This window comes from Hypanus sabinus, chromosome 18 (genome assembly GCF_030144855.1).
Source record: "Hypanus sabinus isolate sHypSab1 chromosome 18, sHypSab1.hap1, whole genome shotgun sequence".
NCBI lineage: Eukaryota > Metazoa > Chordata > Chondrichthyes > Myliobatiformes > Dasyatidae > Hypanus > Hypanus sabinus.
In genome coordinates, this window is record NC_082723.1 from 15,699,753 (window position 1) to 15,724,590 (window position 24,838).

Consider the following 24,838-nt stretch of genomic DNA (forward strand, 5'->3'; position numbering starts at 1 on the left):
TTCATGTAGTGTCATAATTTGTTAATTAAAAGATCAACAAGCTTTACCATAATATCAGCTCAAAAATACAAGTAGAGTCATCTAAAAGATGGGTGTCAGATGTTTAGACAGGGGCGCAATTTCAGTGCTTGCCATAGGCACTATTTTCTGTACATAGAACAGTACAGGCCCTTTGGCCCACAATATTGTGCCGACCGTCAAACCCTGCCTCCCATATACCCCCCCCCCACCTTAAATTCCTCCATATACCCATCTAGTAGTCTCTTAAATTTCACTAGTGTATCTACCTCCACCACTGACTCAGGCAGTGCATTCCACACACCAACCACTCCTAGTAAAAAAATCTTCCTCTAATATCCCCCTTGAACTTTCCTCCCCTTACCTTAAAGCCATGTCCTCTTGTACTGAGCAGTGGTACCCTGGGGAAGAGGCGCTGGCTGTCCACTCTGTCTATTCCTCTTAATATCTTGTACACCTCTATCCTGTCTCCTGTCATCCTCTATCCTGTCTCCTGTCATCCTCCTCTCCAAAGAGTAAAGCCCTAGCTCCCTTAATCTCTGATCATAATCCATACTCTCTAAACCAGGCAGCATCCTGGTAAATCTCCTCTGTACCCTTTCCAATGCTTCCACATCCTTCCTATACTGAGGCGACCAGAACTGGACACAGTACTCCAAGTGTGGCCTAACTGGAGTTTTATAGAGCTGCATCATTACATGGCGTCTCTTAAACTCTATCCCTCGACTTATGAAAGCTAACACCCCATAAGCTTTCTTAACTACCCTATCTACCTGTGAGGCAACTTTCAGGGATCTGTGGACATGTACCCCCAGATCCCTCTGCTCCTCCACACTGCCAAGTATCCTGCCATTTAATTTGTACTCTGCCTTGGAGATCACATCCACAAATCCATGTAGATCACATCCACAGCACTACCCTCATCTTATATGTCTGGTCACCTCCTCAAAGAACTCTTATCAGGTTTGTTAGGCACGATCTGTCCTTCACAAAGCCATGCTGACTGTCCCTGATCAGACCATGATTCTCTAAATGCCCATAGGTCCTATCTCTAAGAATCTTTTCCAGTGGCTTTCCCACCACAGACATAAGGCTCACTGGTCTATAATTACCTGGACTATCCCTACTACCTTTTTTGAACAAGGGGACAACATTCACCTCCCTCCAATCCTCCAGTACCATTCCTGTGGACAATGAGGACATAAAGATCCTAGCCAGAGGTTCAGCAATCTCTTCCCTTGCCTCGTGGAGCAGCCTGGGGAATATTCCATCAAGCCCTGGGGACTTGTCTGTCCTAATGTATTTTAACAACTCCAACACCACCTCTCTCTTAATATCAACATGCTCCAGAACATCAACCTCACTCATTGTCCTCACCATCAAGATCTCTCAGTGGTGAATACTGAAGAGAAGTATTCATTGAGGACATTGCTCTCTTCCACAGCCTCCAGGCACATCTTCCCACTTCGATCTCTGATCGGTCCTACATTCACCCCTGTCATCCTTTTGTTCTTCACATAATTGAAGAATGCCTTGGGGTTTTCCTTTACCCTACTTGCCAAGGCCTTCTCATGCCCCCTTCTTGCTCTGCTCAGCCCCTTCTTAAACTCCTTTCTTGCTACCCTATATTCCTCAATAGACCCATCTGATCCTTGCTTCGTAAACCTCATGTATGCTGTCTTCTTCCACCTGACTAGATTTTCCACCTGACTTGTCACCCATGGTTCCTTCACCCTACCATTCTTCATCTTCCTCACTGGGACAAATTTATCCCTAACATCCTGCAAGAGATCCTTAAACATTGACCACATGTCCATAGTACATTTCCCTGCAAAAACATCCCAATTCACACCCGCAAGTTCTAGCCTTATAGCCTCATAATTTGCCCTTCCCCAATTAAAAACTTTCCTATCCTCTCTGATTCTATTCTTTTCCATGATAATGCTAAAGGTCAGGGAGTGGTGATCACTGTCCCCCAGATGCTCACCCACTGACAGATCTGTGAACTGACCCAGTTCATTACCTAATACTAGATCTAGTATGGCATTCCCCCTAGTCGGTCTGTCAACATACTGTGACAGGAATCCATCCTGGACACACTTAAACTCTGCCCCACCTAAACCCTTGGAACTAATCAAGTGCCAATCAATATTAGGGGAAGTTAAAGTCACCCATGATAACAACCCCGTTATTTTTGCACCTCTCCAAAATCTGCCTCTCAATCTGCTCCTCAGCATCTCTTCTGCTACCAGGGGGCCTCTAGAATACTCCCAGTAGAGTAACTGCTCCCGACTTCCACCCATACTGACTCAAAAGAGGATCCTGCTACATTACCCACCCTTTCTGCAGCTGTAATAGTATCCCTGACCAGTAATGCCACCCCTCTTCCCCCCTCTATCCCTTTTAAAGAACTGAAATCCAGGAATATTGAGAATCCATTCCTGCCCTGGCGCCAGCCAAGTCTTCGTGATGGCTACTACATAATTCCATGTATGTATCCAAGCTCTCAGTTCATCACCTTTGTTCCTGATGCTTCTTGCATTTAAGTACACACACTTTAGCCCTTCTACCTTTATACCCTTTATTCTGCTGCTCTTTCCTCAAAGCCTCTCTATATGTTAGGTCTGGCTTTACTCCATGCACTTCTTTCACTGCTCTATCGCTCCGGGTCCCATCCCCCTTGCAAATTAGTTTAAACCCTCCCGAACCATGCTAGCAAACCTACCAGCAAGGATATTGCTCCCCCTTGCGTTCAGGTGCAACCCATCCAATCTGTACAGGTCCCACCTCCCCCAGAAGAGATCCCAATGGTCCAAAAATCTAAAACCCTGCCCCTTGCATCAACTCCTCAGCCACGCATTCAACTGCCATCTCCTCCAATTCTTACCATCACTATCACGCAGTACTGGCAGCAATCCTGAGAACGCCACCCTTGAGGTCCTGTTCTTCAGCCTCCTGCCTAGTTACCAAAACTCGCACTTCAGGACCTCATCCCTCTTCCTGCCTATGTCGTTGGTCCCAACATGTATCACGACTTCTGGTTGCTTTCCCTCTTGTACCATGATGTCATGCAGTCAGAGACATCCCGGACCCTGGCACCCGGGAAGCAACAAACCATGCAGGTTTCCTTCTCATGTCCACAAAATCTCCTGTCTGCTCCCCTGACTATAGAGTCGCCAATGACGACAACTCTCCTCTTCTCCATCCCATCCTTCTGCACCACAGGGTCAGACAATGCCAGACGCCCTGCCACCGTGGCTCACACCTGGTCAGTTGTTTTCACCAACGGCATCCAGGATGGTAAACTTATTATTCAGGGGAATGGCTACAGGGGTGCTCTGCACTACCTGTCTCCTCTCCTTCGCTCCCCCCCCCACCAGACTATCACCCAACGACCTGCTTCCGGCAGCCTAGGTGTGACTACCTCCCTGTAGCTCTCATTTGTGACTGCCTCATTCTCCCTTATGAGGAGAAGGTCATCCAGCTGCTGCTCCAGATTCCTCACACGGTCTTCCAGATCGCCCAGCCGCAAGCACTTCTGGCAGATGTGACTGCAGGAGAGGGGAGTTCCCCCAAGACTGCCACATCTCACAGGAGAGGGACATCACCGTCTCAGGAGGCATTGTATGGACTAACTGGGAACAAGCTCGTCCTCCGCCTCTTCTCATCGAAACCTCACGAGTCAAAGCCTTAAACCGCCACTCCTTCACTGGCCCACTCACTCACTGGCTGCTGTAGATATGCCCCTGAGCAGAAAGGAAATTATAAAGCCGTTATCCTGGTCTTAGGTTGGGAAGATGTTGGAATCAATTGTCAAGGATGAGGTGATGGAGTATCTGGTGACAACAGGGCAAGATAGGACAAAGTCATGAAAAACTTGCCTGACAAGCCTACTGAAATTCTTTGAGTAGATTACACAAAGGATAGATAAAAGGATGCAGTAGATGTTTGGACATCAAGGCGGCCTTTGACAAGGTGCCCTACATGAGGCTGCTTACCAAGTTAAAGAGTCCATGGTATTACAGGAAAGTTCCTGAAATGGTTAGAGCATTGGCTGATTAGGAGGCAGCAAGTGGGAATAAAAGGATCCTTTTCTGGTTGGCTGCCAATGACTAGTGGTGGTCAACAGGGGTTGGTGTTGGGACCACTTCTTAGGCTGTATATCAGTAACTTAGATGATGGAACAGATGGCTTTGTTGCCAAGTTTGCAGATGATATGAAGATTGGCGGAGGGGACAGGTAGTGTTGAGGAAACAGGTAGGCTGCAGAAAGACTTGGATTAGGAGAATGGACAAGAGTGGCAAATGAAATACAATGTTGGAAAATGCATGGTCATGCACTATGGTGGTAGAAATAAATGTGCAGACAATCCAGGAATCTGAGATGCAAAGGGACTTGGGAGTCCTTGTGCAGAACACTCTAAAGGTTAACTTGCAGGTTGAATCAGTGGTGAGGAAGGCAAGTACAATGTTAGCATTCATTGCAAGAGGTCTAGAATACAAGAGCAGGGGTGTGATGCTTGCTAAGGCACCGAGGCCTTGTGTTGAGAATTGTGAACAGTTTTGGGCTCCTCTAAAAGATGTGCTGGCATTGGAGAGGGTTCAGAGAAGGTTCACAAGAATGATTTTGGGAATGAAAAGGTTATCATACAAGAAATGTTTGATGGCTCAGGGTTTGGAATCACTGGAATTTAGAAGGATGAAGGGAGATCTCATTGAAACCTTAAATATTGAAAGGCCCAATAGAGTAGATGTGGAAAGGATGTTTCTCATGGTGGGGGATTCTAGAACAAGAGGGAACATCCTCAGGATAGAGTGGCGTCCATTTAAAACAGATGCTGAGATACTTCAGCCAGAGGGTGGTGAATGTATTACCACAGGCAGCAGGTAGGTTCTTGATTGGACATGGCATCAAAAGTTATGGGAAGGCTGGTGAGTGGGTCTGAGTGGTAAAAAAGATCAGTCATGATTAAATGGTGGAGCAGACTGAATGGGCCTAATTCTGTTCCTATGTCCTATGGTCTTAATGTCTACTCTTCTAGGCAAAGAAACTAAATCAACAAATCCACTGCCCATTTGAAATGCTATAGAAAACGAAATGTCATTGAGACAAAGACCTATTTTTTCCTCCACCTACTCATTGTATATTGGATCAAATGCTGTCCCAATTTCAGATTATTTGGAAGTATGAACTACAGACGTCTTGGCGGTGGGGTTGGAGTGGTGAAAATGACGCAATGCGAATCGCACATTTGGTGAACTGACACTTCTCAAAGGATTGGTATGCATGTTTTTAAAACCATTCATCACCTGGCACTGAACTGTTCAATTAAATGCCATCTGCTGGAAGAGCACCTGCTGGAACAAGTTGGGTATGAAGCAAACTTGTACATTTTAATGTTTCTATGGGCATTTCATTTCTATTTACTGTTAGAGCTGATAAGTAGTGGCATCTGATTAATCTTAGAGAAATGAAACCAGTGGCCTTAAATTAACCAACTATTTAAATATGCTCAATTTATAAGCTTCTGAAATATCATGGCAGCTGAACACCTTATTACCAGCAGTTTATGCAGCTCGCAAGTAAATAGCTGAATGCTCTTATAGGCAAAAGGTTAACAGCACAACATTGAGGAAGGCACAGGAAAGTCAGTATAGTGGGGGGAGGGGAGGAAGAGCTGTGCTTCAGTCAAAAGTTTACATTAAAATCAAGATGGTTATTCTAATTTAATAAGCATTATAAATCTTAAAACATTTATACAGTTAATCAAACTGATTGAATACAAGCAGATGTGCAAGCATGCACTAGAACCAAAGCAAGACAGTATTGTTATACTTTGCCGGTCCACTTATATTTGAGCTTTAATTCAGCTGTCATGCCTAACCCAATTTATTTTCCCTCTGGAGGTCAAATAAGTGAGGGTTGCATTAAAAGAGCACGATTGGCTAGATAAAAGCATGGTCAGATTTCCACAAGTTAACCAAAACCAAGAATTTGGTTATCCTGTGCAATGTTAAACTTGCAGTTTCAATCTCAAGTGTTTTAGATTTCATGCACAAGTTTAGCTCTGAGACAATGGTATAGTCTAGTTACAGTTGGTAACTAAAACTTGCACTACTTTTAAATATCTTCATGCAACTTTTTCTTCAAGCTTTAACAGCTGCAAGTTACTACCTCAGCTGGAGAGCTAAACAGTGAAATCTCCAGGTATCACTGGAGCTCCAAAACAAGACTTAGTTTAATTTTGGGAACCCATTCCAGGGCTAATGCACTTCACTTTGTTAAGTTCTAACATTTCTATTGTACCCCTACATGAAGTATCCATTAAATTTAATTGAATGCTACTACTATTGTAATGGATTAATGACTCAGATGCTTAACTGAAAACATCTTACAATGTTGCAGTTGTATATTTAAGACTTGTACAGTATTTAAATAAAATAGAACAGACACGTTGAAAACCACTTTCAGAATAACTGAACCCTTGTTTGAGAAACACCTCAACCTCAAAACTCATTACTCATTTGATTCAGAATTTTATTTCAACAACCAGTTTTACAATACTGGAGGTTTGAGCTTCAGAAATGAGCATTGAAAATAAATAATCAGAATAAGGCAATAGCTTTTAGCTCTTAAAGCACAGCAGTTTGTTCTAGCAAATTCTAGAAACTCAACTGGTTTCCTCAAAACATTCTAATCCAGTAGAACATCCTTTCAAACTTTAATTTTCTTGAAGTAAATTGAAATTCACATCTAGAGGAAGCTGGATTAATTCATGTAGTCACTGTATCAAGCATTTACATATTGGTTAGACCACTACTAGAAGTCAACTAGTGCCCAAGAGCCTTAGTTATTCATTAACTAATCAAGATTAAATATGTTGTAAAAGGTTCACATACTGTAGTGGTCTGTTTAGCACGCTGATCATGTCACAGGTGTCTCCACTTCTGGCCAGTTTCCCAACAATTCTCAGCTATCAGATTATCGAAGTCTGGTATGGGAAATGACTTTTCTATTGCTAGTTTTGCTTCTGATATCCAACTGTTATTAGAACCATTTGGATCCATGGTTGATGCAGAAGTCGCCAAACTTGTGTCAGCTGTGATGTTTAAAAGAAACCACAATTTCACATAATTCATATTCAAAGATGGGTGCATATACAATCCCTTAGTGATACAGGTAAAACATCAAGAACAATTAGCAAAGAGGATACACTCATTGGCCACTACCTCCTGCACCTAATCAAGTGGTGACAGTGCATGTTCTGGGACTTTTGTTGCTGTAGCCCATCCACTTTAAGGTTCGGCATGTCATGCGCTCAGAGATGCTCTTCCACACACCACTACTGTAATGAGTGGTTAGGAGTTACTGTTACCTTCAAGCAGTCTGGCCATTCTTGTCTGACCTGTCTCATTAAAGCATTTTTGCCCACAGAACTGCTACTCGGTGAACTTAGCCATACTCAAACGATACTATGAGTGCATACTAGATGGACGAGTGTCAGATTGGTACAATTGATTTTTACCATGCATGCCAATTCCCTTCTGAGGAGATGTATTCCATTTAAGACACTAGAAGAGTACTGACAGAAGCACCAGTGAGCCACTGCAAGGGAATTGGGAAAACAGGTTTCCAAAGCCAGGAACTGGCCGTCAGTGCTTACTGTCACCATGCTGAAATTGGAAGATCAACCAGGAGAACTTTGTTTACAGGAGATGCCATCAGTCATTGCATGGAACTACAATACCATCTTGGGCACACGTGAGATTTTGCAGGAAAATTGCAAACTGTAAGCTGTTGAATTTGCAGCATCACAATGATTGAAGTTTACCTTGAACAATATCCTGTGGCTCCAAATTAGTGAAGGACTGATGAGGTAATTGAGTTGCTATTCCTCCTGGAAAACTGAGATTAACAACAATTAAACCCAAGAGTCTTACACCAATCTCAAATTTTAAGGAAAAAAAATGAAAGACAAACCCATTGTGTTGAACTGGAACAGCCTTACAACTTGTAAGATTTTGTCCAGGCTGGTCTTCTAAAACACTGGGGAGCACTGGAAACCACTTGTCAGAGAGGTAGCTGGTCAGAGGTGTCACATTCTGCTCAGAAGAGCCAGTGAATGGCATTACTGTCTGATTTTCTACAACCAGAAATGTCATTAAAATCTACTTGCTTTGTAGTTCATATTGTAGGTGATCATTACAATCCTCTACAGCATTGTTAAAACAAAGCAACGTCCACCAGTACATAATTAAGCATTAAACTAATGCAATACAGGCTCTGGTTCAATTGTTTTAAATTATTCTTTTCAAACTATTAAACCAGATGCTGAATCTTCATGTTCATTTGCTAGAACACTGACATGGTCAGCACAAATTGTGGGCCAAAGGGCCTATAATGCGCTGTAGATTTTCCACATTCTAGTAATAATTTTGATAAACTACTGGTGTGGGGGCATTGCTACGGTAGCACAGTGATTAGCACAATGCTATTACAGTTCGGAGCAATCTGGAGTTCAGAGTTCAATTCCGGCACCTTAAGGAGTTCATACATTATTCCTGTGACCATGTAGGTTTTCTTCGGGTGCTCCAGTTTCCTCCCACAGTCCAAAGACAAACTGATTAGGTTAAAATGATCCTGTGATTAGGGTAGTGTTAAATAGGTTGGTTGCTGGGTGACACGTCTCATTGGGCCAGAAAGGTTCAGCACCATTTCAAAATAAATAGATGTTCTTTGAGAACAAGACCCTTCTTGCATTTAAAGCACGAGAACTCTACCACCCACCAACTCCCCTCTTCCAAATATTCATCCAATCAATTTAACTGTCCTTTTGGTTCAAGGAAGCTCAAGTCTGTTCTGACCTTACAGTAGGCCTAGTTTAGTGTAAAGAATAACTTTGTACTTGAACTGACATCAACTAACCTGGAGTGACCGGAAGACTCAATTGCAGCAAGTCCTGGGAGGCGTCAATACTGCCAGTCAAAGGTGCCATTCTGCTTATTTTAACTTGTGGTGAACAAATTGTTTTCATTGGGGCTTTTTTCCTGTTGAAGAAATGAAGTACAAAAAAAAAATTCACTACACCTTTGGAGTCCTAATGTTCTAAGCTTCATGGTGGTATTCTAAGTGGACAGTATCAAAAGTTTAAACAGGTTTTCCCTACAGCTTCATTGTTACCAATTGGTCTTTAAAGCCTGGTGGTTTCATAGGTCTTCATTGACAACAATGGATGGCAGCAGATGAGACATCTGAATCCCTGGGAAGTGCCATTTCCACTGTTAAACTAAAAGTTGATGCAAGCATGGCAACTTGAAGTGGCTGACAAGTGTCCAAAGCACGCCAGTTAACACTGTCAGAGGTACCACACAGAAACAGCATCTCCTGCCCACCAAATCCACTCACGCCATAGTGCAACGGACTGAGTAACGCTATACAGCACGTGACCCAGGGGCAATTCTGCCAATGTCTGTAAGGAGTTTGTATGGTTTCCTCTTGGGGCTCTGGTTTCCCCCCACATTCAAAAGATGTTGGGTTCAGGTTAGTATGTTGAGGATGTTCAAAGAACAAGCAAACAGTGCAGGGAATGGCTATCTGTTCTTCAGAGTATTTTTGGAAAAATGAACCCTCCTTTACTGGAGGTTGATAGTTCTGAAGCTCAGATGCTTAATGCAAGCTTGACCTATTTGTCTTGGATCAGCTTGCAGTTAAAACAAAAATCCTGGTATTCTCCTTTGGCTCCTCCCACTTCCTCCAAACCAAGAGTGTAGCCATGGGCACTCGTATGGGTCCCAGTTATGCCTGCCTTTTTGTTAGCTTTGTGGAACAGTCCATGTTCCAAGGCTATACCGGTATCCATCCCCCTCTTTTCCTTCGCTACTGCATTGGCGCTGCCTCCTGCACGCGTGTCGAGCTCATCGACTTCATTAACTTTGCCTCCAACTTTCACCCTGCCCTCAAATTTACCTGGTCCATTTCCGACACCTCCCTCCCCTTTCTTGATCTTTCTGTCTCCATCTCTGGAGACGGCTTATCTACTGACATCTACAATAAGCCTACAGACTCTCACAGCTACCTGTACTATTCCTCTTCCCACCCTGTCTCAAAGGTGCCATCCCCTTCTTGCAATTCCTCTGTCTTCGCAGCATCTGCTCTCAGGATGAGGCATTTCATTCCAGGACGAAGGAGATGTCTTCCTTTTTTTAAACAAAGGGGCTTCCCTTCCTCCACCATTAACTCCATTCTCAAACACATCTCTCTCATTTCACACACATCTGCCCTCACCCCATCCGCCTGCCACCCCACTCGGGATAGGGTTCCCCTTGTCATCACCTACCATCCCACCGGCCTCCAGGTCCAACGTATAATTCTCCATAACTTCCGCCACCTCCAATGGGATCCCACTACCAAGTTCATCTTTCCCTCCCCCACCCCCGCTTTCCGCAGGGATCGCTCCCTTGTCCACTGGTCCCCCCATCCCTTCCCACCAATCTCTCTTGGCACTTATCCTTGTAAGTGGAACAAGTGCTATACCTGCCCTTACCACCATTCAGGGCCCCAGACAGTCCTTCCAGGTGAGGCAACACTTCACCTGTGAGTCGGCTGGTGTGGTATACTGCGTCCGGTGATCCCGGTACGGCCTTCTATATATTGGTGAGACCCGACGCAGACTGGGAGACCATTTCACTGAACACTTACACTCTGTCAGCCAGAGAAAGCAGAATCTCTCAGTGGCCACACATTTTAATTCCACGGCCCATTCCCATTCTGATATGTCTATCCATGGCGTCCTCTACTGTCAAGATGAAGCCACACTCAGGTTGGAGGAACAACACCTTATAAACCGGCTGGGTAGCCTCCAACCTAATGGCATGAACATTGATTTCTCCAACTTCTGTTAATGCCCCTCCTCCCCCTTCTTACCCCATGCCTTATTTATTCATTCCCCCTCCTTTTTCCCCTCTCTGCCCCTCCCACAACCATTGCTTGCCTGTTCTCCATCTCCCTCTGGTGCTCCCCTCCCTCTTCCTTTCTCCCTAGGCCTCCCATCCCATGATCCTTTTCCTTCTCCAGCTCTGTATCACTTTCGCCAATCACCTTTCCAGCTCTTCGCTTCATCCCACCCCCTCCGGTCTTCTCCTATCATTTCACATTTCCCCCTCCACCCACTGCTTTCAAATCTCTTACTGTCTCTTCTTTCAGTTAGTCCTGAGGAAAGGTCTCGGCCCAAAACATCGACAGTGCTTCTTCCTATAGATGCTGCCTGGCCTGCTGCGTTCCACTAGCATTTTGTGTGTTGCTTGAACTTCAACCATTTGCAGATTTCCCTCATGCTTGTGTTTTTAAATAACTGATAATACTTTTTTTTTTTACAAACCCTTTTGGGAATATTTTTCTTCCCCTCGTCTTCTCTCCCTCTTGTGCAGAATACAATATTGTTGGTTCAGTCTTTGTGGGTTTTTGCCATTTTTTGTAGAGACTCTCAGGCACAGACAGGGTCTGAAATGTGTCAGAACAAAGGAATTTTAAAATTTGCATTACAGATCACAAGATTAGTAGCATTACAAACCTGCCAGCCCAATTGGCCACCAAACTTCAATTTCCTTCTAAATTAGAATTGAAGAGCAGGTTTTGTTGGCCATTCCTGCTCACCCAAACCACACATCATGATGGCAATGTGATATTTCTTGGTATTATTCAGCCTTGGCTTAGAAACATTGGAAGAGGCCAACAAATGTGAAGCAAAGGGTTGTTCAAGTAGAGGGAAATGGACCAATGGAATTGGCTTCAGCTGGCAGGGATTTAGACCAAGTGGGCTGCAACGCTGCAAGGAAGGCTTTTGTAAAATTGGGTCAGGTACTCACTGTGGACTGTTCCTGTGGTGGGACGAGTGCATGGACTAGCTCCAGATACTTCACAGTCATCTCCAGCACAGATGCCATATCATTCCTTCGTCCTTCAAATTTAGGTAGCAAATCACGAAGCTGATCACAGCTGACCTTAATCCGCTTCCTGGGAGATTAAATCTCGTAGTGTTATTGACGCATGTTGTGAAACTTGTTTTGTAGCAGCAGTACTGTGCAATCAATATACTATAAATAAATGTAGAACAGTAATGCAAAAGCAGAGCAAAAATAGTTAGGAATGTGCTTATGAGTCCCTCGTCCATTCAGAAATCTGATGAAGAAGCTGTTCCTAAAATGAGTGTGTTTCTTCAGGCTCCTGTACCTCCTCTGATAGCAATAAGGAGAAGACATGTCCTGGGTGGTGGGGATCCTTATGATGGATGCCACCTTTTTAAGGCATCGCTGTTTGAAAATGTCCTCTATGGTGGGAAGGCTAGTACCCATAGTGAAATTAATTAACAGCCAAAATTACTTGGTGGATCTCTAGTTAACACTCTGTACCCTACATTCTCATTACCCATCTCATTCCGAGAGCGATAGCTTTTACTCCCACAGCAAACTTGCTGCCCAATCCTGGCATCAGGTCTTGGTACAAAACCACTGAGTTCAAGGAGAACCTCACCCAGTACATTCAAAGGTGAACCTGCAGCTGGATTCCAAGACCGATCACCTCTTGGGCACAGTTTATCAACTATGTGAAAAGGTAAATGTACAAGTTATTTTTGCTTCCCCCCCCCCCCCCAGGAAATGGAGCACAACATTGAGTTGCGCCATCCAGTTAGCCAATTAAATATTTACATTAGCTAGGTGTATAGGTGTACCTAAAAAAAAGTGGCCACTTTGTATAGTTTTATATACCTCTATAAATAGAGGTTCCAACCTTCTGTCATGTCATGGCCCAATACCATTTAGAAAGGAGTCCATGGACCCCAGGATGGAAACCACTGGTCTACAAGATCTCCCCTCACTTTCCATTTTGATAAAGAATGGTATAGGTGAGACTATGGCTGGAATACAATCTAATAGCAAGAGATGGTACCTTCTGTCTCGCTCTTTGATCACATTTACTTTGCCAGCCTGTGCTTCTGCCTTTGCCATTGCTTCTTGATGTTCCCTTATCATCCGCTTCTGGAAGTCATCAAGTTTAACCCCGTTCTGCTCTTCTTCTTCGCCAGAGTCACTGATGAAAAAAAATACTTGAAACAGGTCTTGTAAACGCTGCGGCATTAGGACAGAGTAGGATTCCTGTCGCTCAGTCTGGAGGCAATGAATCAATGAAATAATCAAACCATTTTTAAAACTTTTACTATTAAATTCAGACAGAAGCATTAGAATAATTCCAACACCATAGGGTAGATCATAAAATCACTGGCTTTGCTCTGTAAATGTTACTTTAAAAATTTAAAAATCAGTTCAAAGATTAAACATTCAGATACCAAAATATATCCTGTAATTGTGTTTCTTATTATTGAAAGAGATTGTTTCACGTGGCAAGGATAAAGTAGGTACTATTTGGGTCACATTGTGTGTTCCATGTACTAGTACACACAAACAGACTCAATTTATAATGCTCTATCCAACACACAGTTCTCCAACAGGAAGTATCAGACCCCCACTACATTTCTCAGCACTCTGTAGAACTGAGGGACATTTTAAAAAAAGCCAAGACTCAGATATAGAGGGCAACTACCATTCTGTGAAGAGATATTGTCAGTTCACCATCCCCTTCCCTATATTGTAGGGATTCCCACCCTAGGCTCCACAGATCTCTCAGATAATGGTAGGGGGCCATGGCATAAAAAGGGTTGGGAACCCCTGTTACATAGTAGTCAAAGTAGTTTTACTTCAGACAGAGTTGTGAAACAGGGAGGAGAAAGGCCAGTCATTTTCAAACCCAGAAAAGGCAATAGCTTTAAATACTCAGTTTATATATTCTATACATTAATAAAAAAATCACTGAACAGGTTACATTATAAACTTAGATCAAAACCCTTCATTCAGGGCAGTTTGAATGTAGGTAGACCACATACCATTCAAACACAGAATCCTCAGACTTGTCAGATAACATCTCCTCTCTCTCCTCAATGCCCAAAGCACAGGCTGAGAAGATGTCTGCATTGGTGCAAGGGATAATAGTTTCAACACACTTCAGACCTCCGGGTTCTGGAGAAGCCATGAAGTCAGCATCACACAACTTCAAACCAAAGACTGCATTTTATCAAACTGCAACCTGCTTCAGCACATCCTTTGCTTTGATGCTTTAAGATCCCAGAGCCTCTGCCTACAATCTCTACTGCTCTCCTCTGGATAGGGTTGAAAGCTCCTTATCAGTTTCAAGTGAGTTCTCAAAACACATTCAGCTGAGACCTATTTGGTCCCATTATGTCAACTAATTAACTTTCTGTTGTGGTGTTATAGCCATCACTCAAATGAGGGCAGAACCCTAATAATCTCCTTAATTGTGATTAATGTGACAAATAAATCAGCAGCCCTACCTGGACCTCTCTTTATATTCTCCTACTTTTGATAATAAAAACATACAGAGATAATAAGCAGATGTTGTTTTATTGCAGACATTGTTGTTGCATATGTTTACACACGCGTTTAGTCTTATTTGATTCAAACTTGGGGTAAATGTAGATCAGAAGCATTTATTCTTGGAGTGATGGTGATATTTGTCATTGTTTGAGAGTGCAGAGAATTTGGATATGCAGGTGATTGTGGTTCTTAAATCAAACAGGCTTCTTTACAATCTTTGGGGGTTGATAGTTTTAAAAACTTTGTTAAGTTATGGGAGTGACTTTAATTCACAGTATCATCTTTCATTATATACATCGGACTTTTTGGGGTAATTTAGCCTTTGCTTCCTGAGGAGACTGAGATCCTTTGGAGCATGCAAGCCTCTCCTTCACATGTTCTACCAGGCTGTTGTTGCTGGTACAATCTTCTGTGAGGTGGTGTGCTGGGGCAATGGCATCAATACAGTGATGCCAACAGGCTCAATAAACTGATTAGAAAGGCTGGCTCTATTATGGGAGTCAAACTGGACACACTGGAGGCTGTGGTAGAACAAAGGACCCTATGGAAAATCCTGCCAATGCTGAACAATGATTCTCCCCCTTTGCAAGCCACCTTGGCTGAACGGAGGAGCACTCTTCGTAATAGACTATGACAACTGTGCTGCTCCAAAGAACTCTATATGAAGTTGTGCTCACCCTCAGCCTTTAGGCTCCATAATGAGTCAACCTATAGCTGATGTTAGACTGTTTGTGGTAACTTATCTTTTTATTCTTTCTACTTCTCTGCTAATATTTATAACTGTACACTTGTAATGCTACTGTGACACTGTAATTTCCTCTGGGATCAATAAAGTTATCTATCTTTTATTTGAAAGTGAAGTAGAAAGGTTTTCTCCGCAATTCTCTACACCACTCTTTGGTCCATTTGGTGACAATAACGCACCTTTAAATCGGACTGCCAACCGCCATTAAAAATCAGAAGAGCAACAAAAACTCTGGTTCTTGAGAGGCTTAATGCTTCGAGTAAGTAACTGGTGTGGAATAGAAGGGAACATATCATGGATAGTCTGTAATATTCTGGGGCAGTCAAACCATCAAAAAGCAGACAGGCCAAAAATTTCATGACCTTGAGGATGAAGGGCTTATACAACAGGGAATTTGAAGCCATGCCATTAGCGATCAAGATTCTAAGTGTGTCTCTACTTCCCTCTTTTTAAAATTCTCTTTACTACTAACCTTTTGGTGGGTTCAATGATCTCTCCTTGTGGTTTCTCATTCAATGTTATTTGTTAACACTCCTGTGTATTGTATTAGGTGGTTGTATTACATTAATGGTGATATGTGTACGAAAAGTTCTCTTCCATTGAAATTGCTTGTTAGAACAACATTTATCACCCATCCTTGATTTTTCTAGCAACACACACACACACAAAATGCTGGAGGAACTCAGCAGGCTAGGCAGCATCTAGGAAAAGAGTACAACCAAAGTTTCAGCCAGTGCCAGCGATGCAGGTTCAATTCTCTCTGCTGCCTGTAAGGAGTTTGTACCTTCTCCCTGTGACCACGTGTGTTTCCTCTGTCAGTGCAAAGACATACCAGTTGGTAGGTTAATTGGCCATTGCAATTTGTCCTGTGATTTGGTGAGGATTGAACTGGTGGATTGCTGGGCGGCATGAGTTGAATGGCCGGAAAGGCCTGCTCTGTATCTTAACAAATAAATAAACAGCTGAAGTACTTGTGGTGAGGGTGCTGAGTGTTCCAAGATTTTGACCCAGTGCAGAAGATGTAGCAGTATAGCATTTGCTTTCAAGGATAGTATCAGAACTTGTGGGAGTCTAACAGCGGTTTTAGTTTTAGCTGTTTTGTCCGCATTTCTGTTTGACTCTTGTTCTTGACATTGGAAGATCAGCCTAACACAGTCCTGCCCTCAGTAAGACGTCAGGCACAGTTGCTTCTGCTAACTAATGTGATTAAAATGGCTCATTTGAATTTACCGAGGGATTCAATATGGCTGGCATGGAGAAATTGATCCCCCTAATGGTTTTTGTGAAGAGAATTCTGAAAAAAAGTGACAACTAAGAGTAAATAGAGAGAATATTTTTTCTGAAAATAGTAATCGAAAACTTGAACTTTCCTTGCTACCCTCTGTTGCACAGAAATAGACTTGGCTTTTGAAGTCTTTGATCAAAAGAATTTTATTGGGTTAGGCTATGAAGGCTTGGGGAGAAAGGTATAAGTAGATTTTACAGATCTGGCCTTGTGGCTAGCTGCCCAATTTCATTTGCTATCACTCCTGTATATGGCATTGGGTTGTTGTATCACATTAAAGGTGATACATGTACATAAAATTTCTCTTTCATTGGAATTGTGTGTCGGAGCAATTGTAAATTGATCCTACAGGTTACTGTGTCTCACTGAATGATGAGTGACTCAAGTATCTCAATGGCCCACCTTTGTCCCATTGGTTCACAGTGGAAAGCAGGGAACTGTGTTGTGCAAACAATGCAGTTGCAATTAATGTAGAACAAGTCATCTTAATAAGTGGGTCAGTGCGGCAGAGTTGCTGGGGATTTTCAACTGGTGATTTGTGTCTGAACTCTGGAATGTGACAAAATAAAACAGAAAATGCTGGAAACACACAAAGTAAATTTATTATCAAAGTACATACATGACACCATATACACCCTGAGATTCATTTTCTTGTGGGCACACTCAATAAATCCATTATAGAATCAACGAAAGACCACAGCAACTTGGGTGTCCAACCAGTGTACAAACTATGCAAATCCGTAAAGAAATAAATAATAATAAGCAATAAATACCTGGAACATGAGGTGAAGAGTTCTGAAAGTGAGTCCATAGGTTGTAGGAACAGTTCACTGTTGGGAAAGTGAAGTTATCCCCTCTGGTTGAGGGGTAATAAGCTGGTGGGATGAGTCCTGAGGCTCCTATACCTTCTTCCTGATAGCAGCAGTGAGAAGAGAGCATGACCTGGTATGTGGGAGATGCTCCTGATGACAGATGCTGCTTTCCTGCAATAACACTTCTTGTAGATGTGCTCAATAGTGGGGAAGGCTTTACCTGTGATGGACTGGGCCATATCCACTACTTTTTGTTGGATTTTCTGTTCAAGAGCATTGGTGTTTCCATTCCAGGCTGTGATGCAGCCAGTCAATATACTCTCCACTACACATCTATAGAAGTTTGTCAAAGTTTTAGATGTCTTGCCAAATCTTCGGAAACTCCAAAGGATGTAGAGATGTTACCGTGCATTCTTTGTAATTGCATTTACGTACTGGGCCAATGACAGGCCCTCTGAGATGATAGCACCAAGGAGTTTAAAGTTGCTGACCCTCTCCACCTCTGATGCTCTGACGAGGACTGGCTCTTGGATCCCTGGTTTCTTCCTCCTGAAGTCAATAATCTTGCGGATACTGAGTGAGATGTTGTTGTTGTGGCACCACTCAGACAGATTTTCAGTCTCCCTCCTCTATGCTGATTTGTCACCACCTTTGATTTGTTCTACAACAGTGGTGTCATCGGCAAACTTGACTGTGACATTGGAGCAGCAAACTAGACCGTGGAAAGAGAAACAATAGCTGCCACAGGTCTTGAGCATTGGGGGGAGGGAAAACATTGCTTCTATGACTGAGGGTGTGGAAGCGAATGGGTGGGAGAAAGGGAATATTATGGATGAGGTGAGGACAAGGTTACTGTGAGGAAAATCTGTAAATATGGTAATTGACTAATGGATTACTGGGGCTGTTAGTGGACGAGAGAACTTTCAGTAAGATGGCAGCACACTCAGACACTGGCTTCCATGGGTCCAACCAAAGGTCTTTTTTAAATGTATTTTTTTACAATCACAAGACCCTGCTGGACATTAAGAACATCAAGTACTCAAAGTCTACCCCATCAGCGAGTTGCTCCTCAGTGGAGAAGCTGAAGGAGTTAGACAGTATGGATCATGCCGCTGCCTGTAGCAGAGAGATGTTTGGGGAGTCGGTGTGCGAAGGACATGTGTAATCTGACAGTGAGTGGTCATCATAGTCGCTATCCTTGTGATCACAAGACCCTGTTGGGCGTTGTTAATGTGGAACGCTGCAAGTCCGATTCACCGGCTTATTGGCGGCTGGTGGGGGAGTTGCATGGCCTCGGTCGTACCAAGGACTAGGTCTCAAACTGTGGTGTCACCTGTTTACAGCTGCCCAAAAGAATCGGAGTCAATGGAGTGCCAGAATCAGTGTAGTGTGGCATCCATGCTGGAGTTGGTGCTGCTCTCCAGTATTCGCTCAGCAGAAGACAGACCATATTGTGTTTGACTGCAGACTGCTGCAACATTCATGGACTCGGGGGCTTGGACTGTGTGTTTTACTGCCATCTCGTGCTGTATGTGTATGTGCTATATCTGCCTTGTGCTTGGTACTACGTCTGGCACTTTGACCCTGGAGAAACGTGCTTTAATTTGGCTGTATTTATGAATATTCATGTATGATTGAATGACAATTAAACTGGCACTTGAAAAGGGTGAAAAAAGGAATGAAATGGATGCAATTAGAGAGTGATAACACAATCAGAAGAACGTAGAATTTGTAAAATGAAGGCTGAAGAACATGCTCAGCATATCAGACTGTGTCAGTGGAGAGAGAAAGAAGTGAACAGATATCACATATGAGCTGAACCTGTAAAGTTCGGGTTATAAAGCGGATTCCCAGTGTAAAGGCCACCACAGTGTGCTGAATGAATCTTTTGGAAGGAAGTTTATCTTGAGGATTGTGAGTAAAATGTCCACATACTTCCACTAGATGGCAGCAAGCTCTCATCTACTTGATTGTACTAAGTCAGGAGCAACTGAAGAGGACATTAACCCTTTCCTGCTCACCTCTGGTCAATTACAGTCTGCTAATTCATGCTCTGATTTCTTCCAGTGATCCCCTTCTATATCTGCTGTCAAGTCTTGCTTTCTACTTTCCCTGTTTGTTCTGGATTTCCTCCTTTGCAAGTTCTATTTCTTGTCCAGAGGCAAAGTGGGTGGTGTGGTGGCTAGCACATCACTTTACAGCACCAGCAATCGCTGATTGGGGTCCAATTCCCGCAGAAGTCTATAAGCAGCTTGTAAATTGCCCCTGTGTCTACATGGGTTTCTTCCAGGTGCTCCGGTTTCCTCCCACATTCAAAATACCTACGTTGGGGTTAGGAATTTGTTTGCACCGGAAGCAGGCTGCCCCAGCACAATCCTGTTGATTTGATTGGAGAAAAACAATGTATTTCACTATATGTTTGGGTGTACATGTGACAAACAAGGTGAATCTTATCACTACTTTGGTAACGGAGGAATGGCTTGCAGAGGGTGCTCTGCCACGCCCACTGGCCAGGGCTCGTTCTCAGCCCTGGATCTGGAGGACGTCGACGATTGCTGGATGAAAGATTACCTCCTGGTTACTGGCTTCAACCACAGTGGGAATGTCACGGTGCAGTAAGAGAGTTGCAGGCAACTCATCTCTGTCAGTTAGCTTATGGCAAAGCAGGCGTGACAGGAGCACACACACGTATACCCACACACACACACACACGCGCTCGCATGCTACTGAGTTCTGGATTTCTATTGCAAGACCATAAGACATAGGAGCAGAATTAGGTCACTTGGCCATCAAGTCTGTTCTGTCATTCCATCATGGCTGATTTCCCTCTCAACCCTGTTCTCCTACCTTCTCCCTGTTACCTTTGACACCCTTACTAAATCAAGAACCTATCAACCTATGATTTAATTATACCCAGTGACTTGGTCTCCATAGCCGTCTGTGAAAATGAATTCCACAGATTCACCCACCCTCTGGCTAAAGAAATTCCTTCTCATCTCTTGTTCTAAAGGGGCATCCTTCTATTCTGAGGCTGTGGCCTCTGGACCTAGACTCCCCCACCACAGGAAACATCCTCTCCACATCTGCTCTATCTAGGCTTTTTCCTATTTGATAGGTTTCAATGAGATCCCCGCTCATTCTTCTAAACTCCAGTGAGTACTGGCCCAGAGCCATCAAATACACCTCATACATTAACCCTTTCCTTGCTGGAATTATTCTTGTGAACCTCCTCTGAACCTTCTTCAATGCCAGCACATCCTTCCTTATATAAGGGGCCCAAAACTGCTCGCAAAATTCCCAGTACAGTCTGACTTTTGCCACTTTGTTTAATTTGGTTGTATATATGTACAGTCAAATGACAATAAACCTGAACTATAAAGCCACAGCAACACATCCTTGCTTTTATCATAAATTGTATCGTAAAGACGAAAGCGTTTCCTCGTCAGGTATAGATGTGCACAAATGTGCGTGCATATTATGCATGTACGAGTATTTATTCTTGTGAGAGTGATGCACATGATACAGCATGTGTGCATGACTAAATGCAAGTGCATGTCCAAATGATCATGTGTTCAAAGTTCAAGGTTCATTTTATTGTCAAAGCACGCACGTGCAAGACTACTTTGATATGTGTCTTCTCCAGATAGCCATGAAATGCGCCTGAAAGGTAAAAGAAACAAAACTCACAGACCCCAGTCACAGGAATGTCTGCATGATTAAACAATAAAGTTATTTGCTGCTCATGTCTAACCATTTAACAAATGGACCCACCTATGGCGAGTGGCCATTTGGATAAAGTATCAGAAGTTGACACTGGATATAAGCTGTGTTACAGACTGGGGAAAGAATGTCACTGAGTAGTGGCCTGTCTGTCCCATTTCTCAGCTTTATTAACGAGGTGAGCTTAATAAATCCAGTACCTGTGAATAAAGTTCAGGACCCAAATCTAATTGAAGTATTTGAATATTTTTCTGTACTGTGCAAAAGTCGTGGGCACATACATATAGCTAGGGTACTAAGACTTTTGCACAGTACTGTAGTAATTTTATGCATTGCACTGTATTGTTGCTGCTAAGAAAAACAAATTTCATGACATTTGTGAGTGATGATAAACCTGATTCCAATATGGGTATTCATTGTGGACTGAGAGTGGGAAGGAGGCAGGGAGAGGGGAAAAGGGGAGGGAGAGAGGGGAGGGAGCAGGAGGGACAAGAGAGACATTCTGTAATGACCAATAAATCAGTTGTTTGGAATCAAGTGACTTTGCCTGGTGTCTCAGGGTTGGGGATGCCTGTACCTGTGCCAGCCCCTGCTCCTGGCACTCCTTCTTCCACACCTGTCCCACATCCCTTCCACGGTACTCCATCCTTGCAATTCCCAACATCCTTTGCTCCTGTCAGATTTACAAACTCGCTACCTGCTCCACGTTGACAAATATAGTATTGCGCAAAAGTCCTAGGCACACTGGCTATACATATGTGCCTAAGACTTTTGCACAGTACTATATGTATGCAGAACAACTTTTATAAAACTATACACAGGAGTGACTTACAGACTGAAGTATTATTCCAGAGGTCTATGGCTTGTATGTACACTTTGTGGCCACTCTATTAGGTTCCTCCTGCATCTTAATAAAAGTGGTCACTGAGTGTATATTCGTTATCTTAAGTGGTGTAGCCAGAAGAACACTTTAAAGTTCAATCTGTTGTGTGCATGGACATGTTCCTCTGCACACTCTTGTAAGGAGTGGTTAATTGAGTTACTGTTGCCTTCCTGTCACCTTGAACCAGTCTGGCCATGCCTGTCTGACCTCTGTTACTAACAAGACATTTTTTTCCTACAGAACCGCCATTTGCTGGGTGTTGGGTTTTTTTTGTGTTTTGCATCATTCCTTGTAAATTCTAGAGACTGCTGTGCATGAAAATCCCAGGAGAACAGCAGTTTCTGAGATACTCAAACCACCACATCTGGCACCAACAATTGTTTCATGGTCAAAGTCACTTAGATCACATTTCCATAAGACCAAAAGATGTAGGAGCAAAAGAGTTAAGTCATTTGGCCCATTGAGTCTTCTTCGCCATTCCATCATGGCCGATCCTCTTTTCCCCTCTCTGGCCTACTCCCCATAATCTTTGATGCCATGACCAATCAAGAACCTATCAATATCTGCCTTAAATACACCCAACAAACTGATCTGCACAGCTGCTATTGTAACAAATTTCATAAATTCACCATCCTCTGGCTAAAGAAACTTCTCTGCATATCTGTTTTAAATGGACGCCCCTCTATCCTGAGGCTGTGCCCTCTTGTCCTAGACTCCCTCACCATGGGAAGCATCCTTTCCACATCTGCTCTGTCTCGGCCTTTCAATGTTCGATAGGTTTGAATGAGATCCCCCCTCAATCTTTTAAATTTCAGGGGATAGACCCAGAGCCACCAAATGTTCCTCATGTGGTAACCCTTTCATTCCCAGAATCATCCTTGTGAACCTCCTCTGAACCCTCTTCAATGCCAGCACACTTTTTCAGATAAGAAAGCCAAAACTGTTCACAATACTCAAAGTGAGTATTTTCTCCCCATTCTGCTGTATGGTCTGATCATGTCTGCATGCTTTGATGCATTGAGTTGCTGCCACATGATTAGATATTTGCATTAATGAGGAGGTGTATGGGTGTTCCTAGTAAAGTGACCATTGAAGGCAATAAAAAATATACTTGGAACTGAATGCAAAGCAGGTTTGAGGACAAGCTGGAACAAGTGCTGCTGTTGGTTGATACAAATTCCATGGAGCATTTGGAAGGAGTTGCAAAAAACATTAAACTGTCATAATTTCAGTTCTCCTGTCTTAATGATTCAAGATCCCCCAGGAGGTAAAAAGGTCTCTACAGTCTAACAAACAAAGAAATGAGACTTGTGCCAAACAGCACCATATGAAGGTAACATAACCCACTAAGATACAATCTCATTGGCTGTGCTTATATTTGATTCTAGCATTGAGAGGTTGAGCAACACACACACACACACACACACACACACACACACACACACACACACACACACACACACACACACACACACACACACACACACACACACACACACACACACACACACACACACCTGGAGGAACCGGTCAGGTCAGACAGCATCTATGGAGAGGAATAAACAGTCGACGATTTTTGGGCCAAGGTCCTTCATCCGGACTGGAAAGGAAGAGGAGGGGGAAGGAGTGCAGGGTGGCTGGTGATAGGTGAAACCAGATGAGGAGGAAGGTGGGTGGGTGGGGGAGAGGGGGATGATGTAAGAAGCTGAGAGGTGATAGGGGGAAGAGGTGAAGTGCTGAAGAAGAAGGAATCTGATAGGAGTGGACAGTGGACCATGGGAGAATGGGAAGGAGGAGGGGAACAAGAGGGAGGTGATGGGCAGGTGAGGAGAAAAGAAGGGGTAAAAGGGGAGCCAGAATTGGGAAAGGGAAAAGAGAGAGGGGGAGAGGATGAGAAATTACCAGAAATGAGAGAAATTGATGTTTATGCCATCAGGTTGGAGGCTACCCAGTCAGAATACGATGTATTGCTCCTCCAACCTGTATTTGGCTTCATTGTGGTAGACCGACATGTCGGCAATCGAACTGAAATGGGTAGCCATGAATTTGAGGCAGCAATACAATGCAATACACAATAATAGAAAAAACATGAATTACAGTAAGTATATATATTAGTTACATTTGTTAAGTAGTGCAAATAAAAAGTATGAGGTAGTGTTCATGGGTTCATATCCAGTCAGAAATCAAATGACAGAGGGCAAGAAGCTGTTCCTGAATCATTGAGTGTGTCTTCAGGCTTCTGTACCTCCTTCCGGATGATAACAATGAGAATGAGGCATGTCCTGGGTGAGGGGGTCCTTGGTGATGAATGCTGTCTTTTTGAGGCATTGCACCTTGAAGATGTCCTGGATACTGTGGAGGCTGGTGCCCATGATGGAACTGACTAAGTTTACAACTCTCTGCAGCTTACTTCGATCCTGTGCAGTCACTCCCCCCACCCCCACCCCCATGCCAGATGGTGATGCAGCCAGTTAGAATGCTCTCCACGGTACAAATGTAGAAACTTAAGAGTGTTTTAGGTGACACACTAACTCTTCTCAAACTCCTAATGAAATATACCCACTGTCTTGCCTTCTTTGTAGCTGCATCTATGTGTTGCGTCCAGGTTAGAGCCTGCCTTTTGCTGCTGCTCGTGGAGACTTCAAATTCACCTTATTGGATAAATGTGGGATTTTAACAAAATCTGATCTCAATATCAGTAACAATGAACTGGATTGTTGTATGGATTCGGTTCAATGCACTCCTGTACTTTAGGAAAGGCAGCTTATTGTCCTTACCTGCTTGATTTCTGCCTGGCTGGCATCAACATCACAAAACATCACTTTATGTAGGTCTGTAGTCTAGTGCAGTTTTTATGTTGTTTTATGTAGTCTAGTGTAGCCTTTTGCTGTCTCACATAGTCTAGTGAAGTTTTGTGTTGTTTCATGTAGC

At 43.3% G+C, this 24,838-nt stretch overlaps 1 protein-coding gene across 3 annotated transcripts in view; it reads left to right on the plus strand.

Annotated features, from left to right (window-relative positions):
* Nucleotides 1-7,470, plus strand: part of LOC132407353 (kelch-like protein 20) — a 53,240-nt gene extending 45,770 nt beyond the window's left edge. For 2 of the 3 annotated variants that reach the window (XM_059993713.1, XM_059993714.1), the window contains one exon: nt 5,192-7,470. In XM_059993713.1, the coding sequence (XP_059849696.1) occupies nt 5,192-5,276 (85 nt within the window). In that variant the 3' untranslated portion in view covers nt 5,277-7,470. The remainder of the gene's footprint in view (nt 1-5,191) is intronic. The other variant, XM_059993712.1, reaches the window with a different exon arrangement.
* The last annotated feature ends 17,368 nt before the right edge of the window (nt 7,471-24,838 follow it).